Below are 15879 nucleotides of genomic sequence, written 5' to 3'. Positions count from 1 at the left end.
GATGGGAAAGGGTGATTAATGTTTGAAAATCTCGAAATACATGATCAGTGATGTGTCCAAATGCATTAATAAACCAGAACATTTTCTTTAAATCAGCTTGTGCACATCCTATAGATCTACAAGTCTTATTAAAAATGAGTCAAATTGTGTTTTCACTGTGTTTCATCAGACAAAAAAGGCAGCCTATAAACAGTATGCATTAGAGTGGGAATATGACCAGAGCATCAGTAAAATGGGTTTGTTACTATCACCACAGAAATATGAGTGCTGACTCTTCAGTGGCACATATAGTGTCTGCAAAAGCATTTAATGTGCATTTGTCACAACACTCAAGACTGTAGAAAACAGCAGACTATTTGTAGCTTTTATTGTGCTAACCGTAGTACACATTGTATTTTGACTGTGATTAGCAGTATAGAAACTGGTGATTAAAATGTCCATGCTTAGAAATTTAATGCAGTGTTCTAGTTTGAAAAATGGGAGTATGCAGTATATGTCATGCAAAAGAAATAAAAATAGGGTGGTTGAGAGTTTAAAATCCATCAAGCTGATGGGTTCAGCAGTCTGACTGCCTGTGGAAAGATCAGATAAATATGTAACATCCCAGTGAATAATAGCCAGGCAATTTTAAGGTAGACATCTTCTGGCCTGTCTCTGTGGAAAAGGTCCAACCATAATTGCACACACCCATGTCTGGTATTTGGTTTAATTAGCTGGATCACACGCTTAAAGTGAAGCTTTCTGAAAACTGACGTAGACCTGCAAGTTATGTAAAAGAGAAATCAGCAAATACCTGGCTATTGCTTTTTTTTATATACCTCTTCGGACTTCTTAGACGGCTCGTCTCTGCATAAGAACATTATCATCACCACATAGACAGAGATAACTATCATTCAACTTAACACACACAGAAAAAATCTAAAAAAAAAAAACACCATCACTGTGGAGGTATGTAGTACACAATATCCATTCTTAATCCTGTTCCAGAGGGACACTAATGCAGGGTGTAGGGTGGTGTGTCTTTGCCTAAGCCTAAAATCGATCCCTGTTTGCTGTGTGGAGGGAAATGTTGTTATGCAATATATTAAGAGTAGATTTTTGTAAAGATTAATGCGTGTAACATGCAATGTGTGTGCATTTTGTGTGTTTATACGTGAGTGCTGAAGCAGTGTCCTTGTTGATCTCCCCCTTTGGTCTGTGACTGGTGGAATTTATTCTTTTTAGTCCATAGTGAAATAGTCTGCTGTATATATACAAAAAATTGTTTGCATTTACTCCTTTTTTAGCTGACATTTAATCAGTATAGGTTAAGATATTTATCAGCTGTTCATACTAAATGAGTATGAGTTTTCCTTGTCTCTGCCCTGTGCTAGATTCCCCAACCCTGACTCCTCTTCCCCATACAACTAGTTTAACTATAACCCACAGGATGCCAATGCTCATTGTCCAAACATAACATGCTGGTTTAATTTTGTGTACTCAGAGAGGCAGCTGCTCACCTTAAGAAAGTGGAGCTACATAGGTATTCTTATGGAAAGAAATTAGACTTTTGTGCATTTCCGCATTATTTTTTGCAAGCAGTTCATGACCAAATTTGGTTATTTTTTCTTCTATTTTTAAGGGGAGTGTTCCCATTCGATAATGATTTCTGAGTGGTAGCTCAGTGCCACAGACTTCAGTCAGTACAGCAAGTGTGTGTATTTTACACACAAATCTCAGGACACAAATCCAATTCCATAGAAATTCCATACAAATTTTCACAAGGAAGTCTGTTGTCTCTCTGAGCAGCTGAGACGCTAGGCCCTGGATATTTGGGCTCTGCATTCTTCTTAAACAAACAAAACCTTCTCCTGGTGTTTAATGTAAAATATTCAACTCATTGTCATATTAAGGAAGAAAAACAGAAATAAGTAAATGGATATATGTTAAACATTTAGTAAAAGTGAATCTATACAATAAACTATATAGTAAAGTATGCATAAAATATATAAAAAATAAATAGGCAAATAATCAAATAGTACATATCAAATATAAATGAATACCAAAAAATGTATATACTAAAAATTATGCTTTAATTAACATGTTGTTTAAATTTAAATATGTCAAATAGCTTAAATTTGTGTATTTAAAACTTTAGCTTTGAATATGTTGACATTGAGCAATGAAAAGCACAGAAATGCAGGAAGTAAACAAAAACATCTCTATTCTGATTGGCGGGCGAAGAAAATGTGGGCGGGATGAATATGACTGACAGGCGGAGCCGGGTGTTTTGATTGGAGAAAGGACAGTGCGGCTCAGTTCTTTCAAGGTGATCTTTGTACTGTTGTGCTAATGGCTTCAGCTGTAAGGTTTCTGTCTCCCTGGCGATTTCTCAGGTTTACCAGGTAACTTTAAGTGGAAGTGCTTTTTTAAAATAAAATGATCCTGAATTATTTACATCCATATAAATGTTTTCCTTCTTTAATACAGGAGGCTTCCAATTGCAATTTCCATTCCACCTTAAATGATGGCGTAGTCTCATTCAGACACATAACTGTTTAAGGTGGAACTGAAAATTTAGCGTCAGCTTCAACTTGTTACCATTATTAGATAAATAGATGATGACAAAATCATTCATAGATCTGTCCACGTAAGAAAATCCCCAATATATGCGTTTTTAATCTATTTATCTTGAAGGACCGGTAAATAATAATTCGATAATTTACTGTACATTACCATTAACATTTATGAGTAAAAGTACAGAAACAAAGAATAGCTTTATTTTTTAAAAGTCAGTTACTGTCGTTAAACATTAAATAAGGCTCTTATTCATATTGACCTATTGTGAGCTATTTTAATGCTTGCGAGCCAGCTAGCTAACAGCTTTGACCTTTGCCACACTTGGTTACTTCCAGAGTCCAGACTTAACTTTTGTAGATAGCTTTGCTAATTCGTTAAAGGAGCAATAAATCGCTTTTAACATCAGATCTTGATATTTGCATTCCATATAATTTATGAAACATTACAGTTTAATTACAAAAAAAAACATTTACAATTACAATGTTTTTAACACACACATACACATATATGTGTATTTGAATGATCTTTTGAGGTGAATAAACACATTTCCCTGAATTAACCAGTTTATGCTCCATGATCCAGGTCACCCCTTGGGGGCAGCCATATCTTAAACAGGTTTAGAGCAATCTGAAATATCCAGGTGTCATAATAACAGCTGTTTGATAACATGAAGTAGAATTGTTGGAGGAAATTATTGATTGCTCCATTAGTTACACTTATGTTGTGTAGTTCTGATGAATTAATTTTGCAGTTGAAACAGTATGTTATGTTTAACTGACCATATAGATGTGATTAAAAGTTAAAGCACCCTCTACAGGGTGTGAACTATATAGGGCTTTTTCTGTGATTTTCAGCACACACTTTCTATTATTCTGTTTACTGTGTACAATTTGCCATAAGTTTGTACTGGCAAAATTTCCCAAGATTATTAAATTCAATAAATAAACAATATATAAAGAAGTATGTTCACTTTAGAGGATTTTAACTTACTTTAAATTTGAACATCAAAATATTTGACTCAATATTTTGCATGTGACTGTATGTCTATGTTATTTAAAATATGTTGTTAATTTGTATGGAGTTTTAATGTATATGCAATATTACCCACATTTCTCCTTATTTGGATTTGTTTGACGGTACATAATATTTTAGACACAAGAAATATTTTCTACAGAGAAATTCTTTTCTCTTAGAGGTATTAACTTATTTGGTTAGTCTCTTGTAAGTTATCAATTTAACTTCAGTATAACATCAATAACATGGACAGTGTTACAGCAGGAGGTTTTCTTTCATTAATCTCAAGAATGTCTTACAGTGAAATGCTTTTTATAAATGTTCTTTTGTATTCACATGGCTTTAGAGGAAAGATGCTTTATAGTTATGTCAGATATGATTAATATAGTTTAACAAAGTCACTTGTCTTTCAGTTTGGTGTTTTTTTTATTTTATATATTTTTTGTATGTTTATAGTTTTTATGGAATTTAAGATTTTATCATTTTAGGATTCCTGGTGTTCATCTGCACACAACTGGAGCATCAATGGGAGCATCAGTGGAGGACTTTAATCAAGCAAAGGATCAGCTTGGCAAACTAAAAAAAGACCCTGGAAATGAAGTCAAACTCAAGATCTATGCCCTTTTTAAACAGGTGAGACTTAGCTGTGCACTGTATTATGATTTACATCACTGGGTCTGGGTTCAAAATGATAATACATATTTGCCCAATGCTCAAAATATATGTTGGCAGACTTTAAAAACAGTTGTGTACCTGATTATGTGGACTAAAAAAAGCAACATATTGATTAAAAAGTGCTAGTACTATATAATATAGTATTTATGTGATTTTAACTGTTTGCTTACTTATGTTTATACAGGCCACACAGGGACCTTGTAACACTCCAAAACCAGGAATGCTGGATTTTGTGAATAAAGCAAAGTGGGATGCCTGGAAGTCTTTGGCGTCTGTGTCACAGGTGAGCTGATAAACCATTACATGCTATCCTGATTTGGCCCGACTAATGTGAATATTATTTTCATTTTCTGCTGTCAAGATGCACACCTGATTTACTTGATTGTGTGTGTTAAATCAGGTATGAATTGTATATGTAGTAAAATTGTTGATCTGCAGAGACTGTGTTATAGTAAAGAAATATGAAATATATTGCTATTGATATTAGTACATCAGTGGGTGTTGTTAGACATGAGAGCATAGTGATATCACTGTTTTGCCTCTTATGGCGTATTGCTTTATTAAAAAAGAAGACAACTTAAACAAATTTAGACAAATTTAATACATGGCATTAATTAGAGTGTTACCCTTTATTAATAATCATTTTTAACAGGAAAACAGTGACTGTTTTTGTTTTATCTAATAGTGAAAGTGTCAGAAATCGTAATGAAAATGTCAAGATAAAGAATAAATTTAAGATCCAAGAATATTAATGCAGTCATTTCTTATGTTAAAATACACACCACATTATCATCAGTGTCTAAAAAGACATTCTATCGGTGGATTAAAAAGTATTAGATGACAGGTTTTATGTCAACTGGTGGAGAAGACAAAGTAGGGTTCTATTCAACAAGACTTGAGGTGTTAATCTTTCTATCTTTCTTATAAATGATTATTAATGACTTTTAAAATGTGTACAACCTAATTAATAATTATTAATACACAGATTGTAACCCATTTATAAAATGAATATTGAGTCTTTTTCAGAGGCATTTAATTTGGCTCACACGGTCAGTATTATACTAATCCAGGAATATCAGTGTTTGAAATATTTATGTTCTTACCTGACTGGGCAATCCTTGTTTCCTTTTGTCCCATCAGGAGGAGGCCAGGCAGCAGTATGTTGACCTCATTTCATCTTTGCTGGCAGCAGAAGGTCCTGCAGTAGCAGCAACACCCACAGGAAGTGGAAAGGCTTTCGAAACATTGCTAGTCAACACGGAGGATAGCATCACTACAATCCGACTCAACAGACCCCAGAAAAAAAATGCCATCACAGTTGAGGTAAAATCCTTATATTTATTTATAATATGGCACAACTTTAAAACAAGACCTTTCAAAGGTTTACGAATGGTTTAAAAGCATTACATGTTATTAATTAGTTTGTAAACATCTTATAGGTCATTAATAGTCATTTGTTACACAGAGATAGCTAGGGCAATAGTAACACTGTGTAATACTGTGTAATACTGAAAGAACTTACTGAATATATCAAGGCATATAATAAATCTCAGAAGACCTGAGAGTGTGAATTTAGTAATTTCACATTTTAAGGTAGACTCTACATTATCATTAATGTAGAAGAAGACATTCTGTTGGTGGTTAATTCATTGAATGGTTAAACCTATTAACAGATAAGTGATAAAGCCAGCAGACTTAGTGTTGACTGATGGAGAAAACAAAGCAAGGTCAGTATCTGGCAAGATCAGAGGTTTAAAATTGGACATGGGTCTACTATTTGGCAAACAACAGGCAACTCTTGCCCTTTCTACCTATGTGTTATAACTGATTATTAATGTCTATATGAATTAGCAACATAATTAATAACTCTCAATATACAGATATTAAACCATTTATAAACCTTTATAAATGTATTCTTATTCTAAAGTGGTACCAATTATATGCACTGACGGCCATGCTACTTTGATTTGGTGTTGAAGCAGCACACACAGAAAGGGGGTATTTCCCACTTTTTACAGAGATACACTTTTATCGAGTATTCACACAAAACAAATCTTAAAAAAGTGAAGCGTGGTCAATATGAATAATTTACTGGATGCAGTTACATTTTCAGGTTAACTTTACTTAAAATTCATCTCTGGCTTGCATCTTAAACTTTTCCTGATTTGTAACTCCAATATTCAAGTGGATGTGCATGTGTGAAAGGGGCTTCAGGTCCAGCGACATCTGCCTAGAGCTATGAAAGTACCTGAACAGAGGAAACATTGTTATTGATTGTGTAACTGTTCTGTTTTTAGACTAATTTTTCAAACTATTGTATTTGACTAATTCATTTTTTTTTCTAGATGTATAATGAACTTATTGAGGCTCTGGATCTTGCTGGAAAAGACGACTCAGTCATTACAGTCATCACAGGTATAGTAAGACCACCGGGTACATGTGAAACATGTATAATAGTGATTTTCCACCGCATGGGTCTGTCTCTCCACGACTCGACTGGACACGGCTCGGCTCGGCACGCTTAAAACTTGTTGCTTTACCACTGGAAGGGCTCCAACGCGAAATGGAGCAGGTGACATTCGCAAAACAGGAATCGCTGACTATAAAAAAACCACAACAATGATGGCATTAATTTTAGGTGCTGTTTTCTCATTGTGTATTCGCGTGTTTTTTTTGTTTTTCGGACTAAACATGGTTCCTTGTCCGAGTTCTCATAGATCAGTTTTACTTGTTGCACGTACAGCTTTCACTGGAAATCGTTTGCCATCGGCCCAAGGATCATATAAACCTCTTCAAAACACCTCGAGGTAAAGTTACGAGCTGCTGTTGTGAGATTTTACAAGTGGCGGTTTGTGCTGGATTTGAATGAGTTCTGCATTTCATGGTGATTGACATTACTCTGGCATGTTTACACATCACCATATAGTACCAACTCGGCATGGTTGAAACCCGGAGCAAGTTGGGACTGAAGACTTACCTGGTTCCAGGGACCAGATTTGGCCAGTGGAAAAGCATAACAGCTGTGCTGAGTTGAGTTGAGTTGTGTAGATTCCATGCAGTGGATAAGTGCCATAAATGTCCACCTCAAGTCTGTATTTAAGTTCATTCCATAATATTTCCACAGGCAGTGGAGACTACTACTGCAGTGGCAATGACCTGAACAACTTCACTAAAATCCCAGAGGGTGGTGTCCAAAAGATGGCCAAGGATGCTGGGGAATTACTGAAGTAAAAATATATGTACACACTTCAGCTGGTTTCTAGGATTGTGGGAATGCAGTGTTAAACATGTTATATTCTTATTTGCAGGGGGTATGTGAAAGCATATATTGACTTCCCTAAACCTCTGATTGCTGTTGTAAATGGGCCAGCTGTGGGTGTCTCTGTCACTGTACTGGGACTTTTTGATGTTATCTATGCTACAGAAAGTGTAAGCTAACACCAACCACACTACAACTTTAAACTCTGATTGTTGTGTCCTTTCAATCCATGGTATTGTCCTGAAAATGTTTATTTGGGACACACACACACACACACACATATATATATATATATATATTTTTTTTTTAAACATTCCACTTTAAGCAGGCCACTATAAGGAGTTCTGGGGAAAGCTCAGAAAAATATAAGTTTGGGAGAAGGGCATGTACATATACTCATCTTAATATAAATTCCACACCTTATAAATACTGATGAGGGTTTTAAATTGCCCTGAATGTGTAAGAAGGAGGGTGTCAATTGTCACCCTTCCCCCATACTTAAGTATAATTTGAAGCCACATGTTATATTATGCAGATTTATTAAAAATATGTTGTTTTAATACTTTGAAGTGCTCTTGTTGGATATAATTTTTTTTGTCTTCTGGATTAACCCTAGGCGACTTTTCACACTCCCTTCAGTCAGCTGGGGCAGAGTCCTGAGGGATGCTCGTCTTATACCTTTCCTAGAATTATGGGTCATGCAAAGGTGTGTGTATATAAACCCTTACATACTCTTGTTTATATAGTAGGTAAAGGATAAAATGACCAAAATATTCGGTATAAATTTTAACTGCATTAATTATCAAAGTCTCTGACTGGACTACTTTACATTCTGAATGAAGATTCTCCTTTGAAAGAAATATCTAGTCCATATTTAGAACCCTAATATCGACTACGTTCTGGCTGTTAAATGTGTTGTTCACAATTGAAATTAAAAAACACTTTATAAAAGTCAAAATATATTTCTTTACCATTTACTAACTCTCAGGTTTCCTTGTGAGATCTAAAAAGATCTAATGTGTTTAAGAAGCCCTGGTGTCAGTAAATGGCTAATAAATAAAAAGTGTCTTGGTCAGGTATGCTAGGCTTTCTATATCTCTGCTCAAGGCAGTGAAAAGGCATTTGTAGATATTTAGACAACAGAGAGGACTCCAAACATTGAAAAGCATGCACAGAGATGTGGATAATGCTCTATTCCTGCAGCCAAAGGTGGGTAATATTGATTCATTTTTGCTGTTTTGCATTTCTTAAGGTATAAATATCTCAGAATTTAGGAGACGGCTAACTGCATAAATGTAAACAGACCCAAACTACTACAAAACTAAACAACTTGAGTTACAAAGTACTCCATTTCTGGGGTAATTAAAAAAAATGAGTAAAACAGGAGACTTTTTTATTTTTCCCTCAAAAATACAGTTCCACCTTAAAAGATGCAGAGCTTCTGAATGTAAACAAGCTAGAGAGACATTCATTTTACTAGTCATTATGTAACTGTTTTGTTAACATATTTCTGAGTTTCCTGTAGCTTTTACAGTGATGGTATATTTATTTTATTTTTTTTGTGTGCACAGGCAAGTGAGGTACTGCTGTTTAATAAGAAGCTGACAGCCACACAAGCATGTGAACTGGGTCTAGTGACTGAAGTCTTTCCTGATAGCAGCTTTCAGTCAGAGGTCTGGACCAGGCTAAAAGCGTATGCCAAACTGCCTCCAAATGTGAGTATATATTTTCTGTATTAAGTATGCAATAATTTTGACGAGGATATTGGTTTGATCTCTGCCTTTTTAATGTATTTATTGACTCTATAATTTCAGCCAGTAGTGGAATTGTTTGGTGATTTTAAATGCTTCCAAATAGTAACACTCTCTAACTGCAAAAAACAAATGTCTTGTGGACATTTCTCTGATGCAGTACTACAGACAATAACATAATTAATAATCAGATGGTCTCTGATGAAAGTGAGTCATGTCTGCTTGGGTTTCCTCTGTGAGGGATTTTTGCTCCGTCCAAGGTGTGTTTCTGCCTTATCAAGGGTAGGCTCCAAACCCTTGATAAGCAGTTAAAGACAACTGATGTTTGAATGAATAAAAGTGAGTCAAGCATCTAACCATGTGTCAGACACATGGTTAATTAGAGTGCGGGTTATTTCTCAGTTTAGCCAGAAAAAGCCATGCCTGTCGTACAGGCATAGAGAACATCAAATGTCGGGTGCTATTTAAAGGAACATTACACAATAGCTTTAACTTAAAATGACAGCTTCAAAATCACTGTTTCTACTCTGGCCTTTGCACTGCAGAAACTGCACTATTGTGGCCAGAGAAGCACTTTCACTCTCTGGAGGCAAACACAGAGAGGATGAGGAGGAGCTTCTTCCACACAGTAACCATCCTCTCTCACACACAGGAATTTTCACATGGCATTCTGTTCAAGGTTGCACATACACTTTTGCACTTGATGGTATATATCTGCCATTTTTAGTTATATTATTATCTTATGTTTGTTTGACATCTTTATTTTTATACAATTTTATCGGCACGGTGGCGCAGCAGGTAGTGTTGCAGTGACACAGCTCCAGGGACCTGGAGTGACTTTCCCTGTAGGTGGGAATACACCCTGGAGGGGGCGCCAGTCCTTCACAGAGCAACACAGACACACACACATTCACATCTACGGACACTTTTGAGTCGCCAATCCACCTACCAACGTGTGTTTTTGGACTGTGGGAGGAGACACAGTCACCCGGAGCGGGAATCAAACCCACAACCTCCAGGTCCCTGGAGCTGTGTGACTGCGACACTACCTGCTGCGCCACCGTGCCGATAAAATTGTGCAAGAAAAAAAACACTTGTATATCTCACTGAGTTCATGAAATTAGTGGGCCATTTAAAAAAAATTATGCTACTTAGGTGAGTATAAAGAATAGTAGGTACAGGTTTTGTTTTGAGAGCTTAGTGTAGGTTTAGTGTTGGGGGTTCACACTCAACATAACGTTCAGTTGAAATGTAATAGATATTTAATTGAACTGAACACAGCTGAATAAATTAAACACAGACTGGGAATATATAAAGAATCCAGAGAAAACTGTTAGTAAAGATTTCCCTTTATTTTAATATATATTTAAACACATTTGCTGTTCTTTTTTGCTCCCTCAGTCTCTAGCTCTGTCCAAGCAGTTGATTCGAGGAGTAGAGAAGGAGAAACTGTACGCTGTAAACGTGGCAGAAGTGGAGAGGCTTGTTGAGCGCTGGGTCTCTGATGAGTGCATGCAGGCCATCATGACCTTCTTTCAGGCCAAATCCAAACTGTGAAGAAATATCTGCTGGACTCTCGCTGATTCCATCACTGATTTCCACCATTACTTGATGGCGCAGTATTTCTCTAATTTTAGGAAAAATGTCTCAACCTGTATATCACAGTAACAATAAAAGAAAAGTAGACTGAGAAATGTAACATGTTACACCTGAAGTTAGGGCAATGGAAAAGCACACAATTTTAGCCTTAATTCACTTTTTGTTAATGTTAACATTTTAGAGGGAATTATTTGTTGTTTATTTGCAAGCATCAGTGTTCTTAAATGTGAAGCTCCTCATGGAACATGGAATTGGAGACACAGTCTCCTCTCCTTTTAAAATTGTCCTATCGAATATGGATTTAAAAGTGCCTGCTTTCTCACCATTAACACAATCTTTGCTATATTCCATTCTTTTAGAATAATGTTAGCAATTTACACATTTTTAAAATAATAATTTTCAGAGAAATAATAATAAATGAAAGCCAGTTAGCAGAAGCTGTACTGTATGCACAACAATCTGGCCTTTGTTTTGTCTGATATTTGAATACTGCTGCTTTTGACTGGAGATGCTGTCTAGCTTAGTTTTATCTCATGAGACTGCAGTGACGTTGTTTTCGTTAAGAACTGTTTCCATCCAACCATTTTCTTTTAACCTCATTCTCTTTGCATGTAATGGACATAAACCATGGTCAGTGCCTTACTAAATGCCTCAGAAAGGACCAAACACTGTCAACTGTTTGCACTGAAGAAAATAGGTTTATTGATTCTTTTCAACAAATGTACAGTAACAAGTTAATTGGACTGTTTGTAGCACTTTTACTGTTGCAATTAACAGTTACATACATATTGGTTTTTATTTTCCCATAGAGGTACATTTGTAAATGATCACAACTATAAATAACATGATTGTAGTGTCATGACTGAATATGTATGTACACCGGTTCACTGTTGGTACCAGGTTAAAATTCTTTTGGATGTTTTTCTCAATTCCACATATCATTATTGATGTAAAAGGTACAATTTTGGTGATGCTCTTACTGTAGTGAGGTACTGTGAGTAATAAAGTGATAAATCAGGCCATTTTAAAAAGGTTTTTTTTTCATGAACTAAAGTTAGCAGTGAATATGTGCTCATTAACTGTAACAAAAACTTAACATGTCCAGTACAAACTATAAATAAAGTTGGAGAAAAATGCTTTTTTGTTTTTGTTTTTCCATATACATAAGAGATAATCTATGATACTATGAAATAAACTGGACATGACATGATGATGTTTGAGTTAAATTTGGAGCCTAGCTACAAGGTATCTACTAATTTTAGCTTTTAAAATCCTGAAAACAACAACAAAAAAGCAGTTCCTTTGGAGTTATTATTGGAGTCATACTGAAACAAAATACAAGCAAAACTGAAGGCTTTCTATGAATATGAACACATTTAAAAATGAAAATATTTAATAACCGCTGGTTCAGTTCAGGGTCACGGTGGGTCCAGAGCCTACCCGGAATTATTGGGCACAAGGCAAGAACACACCCTGCTACACCATGCCACAATTTAAATAATAATAATAATAAGAAGAAGAAGAAGAAGAAGTAAAGATTTTAAATGCCTGGGTGACAAAAAAAAACCTGTGTGGACATCTTTGCTGGCCAGTAGAAAAGCCCATTAAAGTATTAGCAAGACCTTAACTGCTGACGTCTGGTTGTAGGCCACACTTCCTCAAGTTTTGGTCATTTTGATAATTGTATTACAGGTGTATTAGGAGTCTGATACTTATCCAACGCGCTAACTAATTCAAAAGATACTTTTAGGTCTATTCTAGTGTGCAGAACACGCAACAGTCACCTGGACTGGGATGAGAAACACCAAACAGGAGAATTGGGGACTCTTCGTCCATCCATCCATTATCTGTAACCGCTTATCCAGTTTAGGGTCGCGGGGGGTCCAGAGCCTACCTGGAATCATTGGGCGCAAGGCGGGAATGCACCCTGGAGGGGACGCCAGTCCCTCACAGGGCAACACAGACACATTCACACCTACGGACACTTTCGAGTCGCCAATCCACCTGCAACGTGTGTTTTTGGACTGTGGGAGGAAACCGGAGCACCCGGAGGAAACCCACGCGGACACGGGGAGAACACACCAACTCCTCACAGACAGTCACCCGGAGCGGGAATCGAACCCACAACCTCCAGGCCCCTGGAGCTGTGTGACTGCGACACTACCTGCTGCGCCACCGTGCCGCCCTGGGACTCTCCGTGTTCAATCCAAATTTCCTGGTGAGAAATAAATTGATTTTAAGATCTGTTCCAGGTATGTTCCAGGTATGACCAACAGGTGGCAGTCTACACCAAGAATGATTTGTAGGTTTGTCTACAGGACCCGATTTATGGGTAGATTTTCTTTCTCTCAGTATAATGTCGTAGTAAATACGAGAGGAATCTGATCCTGCCCTCCTACTCTGAGATGCTTTATGAGGTTTGCTTTTGTGTGTGTTTTCATTTAAAAAAATGTCTGTCAAAGTCATCTTGTTATCAAACGAGACATCGATGGAGACAGAATTCAATAACCTTTATCTGTCTCCTAGAGTAACCTGAATCCTTGCTGTAACACCTGTATTGTCCATTGTGAAGGTTGAGCTCATTGTGAAGCTACTCATGCTTTGCATGTGTCTCATAGTTTGCCTAACCTCCATCTGACTGATAGCACAAGACCATTCCTAGCTTTGTTAAGGAAAGAGACACTACTCATGTGTGAAAGGTTAGGAGACCCTTATCTTTCAGCTGGAGCTTATGTGGATTTGTGGTAGGAATCACTAACATTTCTACAAAAACATCAGCAGAGTTTACAAATGGCAGTGAGAGTCTTCCAGGGTTCACGTGAATAATCAGAAAATAAAGGACTCAATCCTTCACAGTTTGGTACTAAGACAAGCATTTGAAATATACACATTCAACTAAAATAACTTTAAATCTTTTGAATATTAAAATATGTTTTAATTTTTAGATTTGAAATTCACAACTGCTCTTTTTAATGTGTGAACATTTCAAGATAAACATGTCTTAGAACATTTCTCATATGTTTCTGACATAATATATAGTTTATAATGAAGTTAAGAATGTTTAAAAGCTGCCATCTTGGAGATTTGAATCCAACTCTATCAATATATAGATGGTGAAACAACTAAATGGTGGTGTTGGGTTTAGGTAATTTGCATATTTTCAAATAGCTATATAAATATGCAAATGTAATGTCACTGAAGCTGAAGCTGAACAACAAACTGCTCCTAGTCAGAACTACAGTGGTGCCATGAGGGGTGGGGGGTGGGGGGCATCACACAAATGTCAAAACATTCCTGATGATGTAGATTACCACTTTTATCTCAAAGCAAAACATTCTGTGTCTGTGATACCTGGATGATTTCAGCACCCAAATGTTCCAGGGAAAAACCCTGATAGTAATTATAGTGTAAAAATCTCCGTATGGGAGATCCCTGACACATTCTCCAGTAAATATGCTCTGTTTGTGTGTGCAAATACATCTGCATTCTGAGTTGAAGCCATTTTTCAAGGCCAGTCTCCAAGGACAAATTAATGGAATGGGAAAACAGTGCATTCCACTGAGGAATAGAGTTACCATGTTCATTCTGTTATGCATTCCATTAATAGTGATATTAACAACAACAACAACAACAATAATGGAATGATAACGTCCAATCATCATGCACTTTTGTAAACCTAAAGTTATACAGTTCAGTGTTTAAACTAATAACCAAAAAAACACCTAAATATGCATAATAAAACTGAATTTCCAGAAAAGTTGGAAAACTTGTGCAATAAAATGCAATATAAATTTAAATCAGTAAGAGACAAAAGGGCAAAGAAAATAATTACAGTGTTATCATCATCATCATCATCAGCAGCAGCAGCAGCAGATCTGCAGAGAGTCTTTAGCCACTTTGGAAATGTTCACGTTTTCTGCTTTACATACACCCAGACAGATTAAAACTAATTCCAACCCTTTACCTTTTTCTGAGTAAACGGCCATCCACCTGTCTGGCTGAACACTGATGGATGACTGTCGAGCTCCTCCTCCACGTTTCAGACCAGCTGCCCATGCTCCAGCCACCACCAATTGCCTTGGAGCTGCCCGCCCTACACTGAAGTTTTCATGGACTCCTAACTATTACTAGTAGATTGACCAGAGGAGGATATATCCTCCTTTGTAAGCCTTGGTTCCTCCCAAGGTTTCTTCCTCAGCTCTGAGGGAGTTTTTCCTTGCCACTGTTGCCCTTAGCTTGCTCACCTGGGGATTTTTACATTCTTTACATTTTTACATGCCATGTCAAAACTTTGTCTTACCGGAATTCTGTGAAACTGCTTTGTGACAACAAAAAAGCGCTATATAAATAAATTTGATTTGATCATTCATCGTCTGTAACTGCTTATCCAGTTCAGGGTGTCTGTGGGTCTAGAACCTACCCGGAATCACTGGGTGCAAGGCGGGAACACACCCTGGTGTGTTTGTAGACCACTGGTTGAAACCCATGCAGACACAGGGAGAACACACCAAACTCCTCACAGACAGTCAACTGGAGCAGGACTTGAACCCACAGCCTCCAGGTCCCTGGAGCTGTGTGACTGTGACACTACCTGCTGCTGTAATAATAAACCAGTTTGGAGTTTTATGCCTGCAAGACATTCCAAAAATGTTGGGACAGAGATATCTTCACTACTGTGTTATATCACCTTTTCTTTTAGTCACACTTTAATCATTTGGGAACAGAGAACTCCGGTTGTCACAATATTGTAAATGGAATTTTTGCCCATTCTGGCTTGTTACAAGGCTTCAGACCGTAAATAGTCTGTGGTTGCCCTTGTCTAGTTCCTCCCTTCATGATGCACTACATTGTGACAGATCTGAACTGTAGACAGGCCAATCAAGAACAAACATTCTGTGTCTATGCCATGCTGTTGTAGCACATGCAAAATGAGGCCTGGCGCATTCTTGATAAAACAACCATGGACTTTCCAGGATAACATGTCTTGATGACAGCATGTATCTCTCTCTTAAGAACTCAATC

General features: G+C 36.8%; 1 protein-coding gene across 1 annotated transcript; it reads left to right on the top strand.

Moving 5' to 3' along the window:
* The first annotated feature begins 2281 nt into the window (after nucleotides 1–2281).
* eci2 (enoyl-CoA delta isomerase 2) lies at nucleotides 2282–11980 on the top strand. The gene is made up of 10 exons (XM_066683944.1): nucleotides 2282–2384; nucleotides 4062–4206; nucleotides 4433–4531; nucleotides 5389–5571; nucleotides 6594–6663; nucleotides 7373–7475; nucleotides 7557–7677; nucleotides 8124–8213; nucleotides 9079–9222; nucleotides 10660–11980. Exons 1-10 carry the CDS (start codon nucleotides 2332–2334, stop codon nucleotides 10813–10815), a joined length of 1164 nt encoding a protein of 387 aa, XP_066540041.1. The 5' UTR covers nucleotides 2282–2331; the 3' UTR covers nucleotides 10816–11980.
* The last annotated feature ends 3899 nt before the right edge of the window (nucleotides 11981–15879 follow it).

This window comes from Hoplias malabaricus, chromosome 10 (genome assembly GCF_029633855.1).
Source record: "Hoplias malabaricus isolate fHopMal1 chromosome 10, fHopMal1.hap1, whole genome shotgun sequence".
Classification (NCBI taxonomy): Eukaryota; Metazoa; Chordata; class Actinopteri; order Characiformes; family Erythrinidae; genus Hoplias; species Hoplias malabaricus.
Note: the sequence above shows the minus strand (reverse complement) of the source record. Positions and strands in the feature narration are given on the sequence as shown.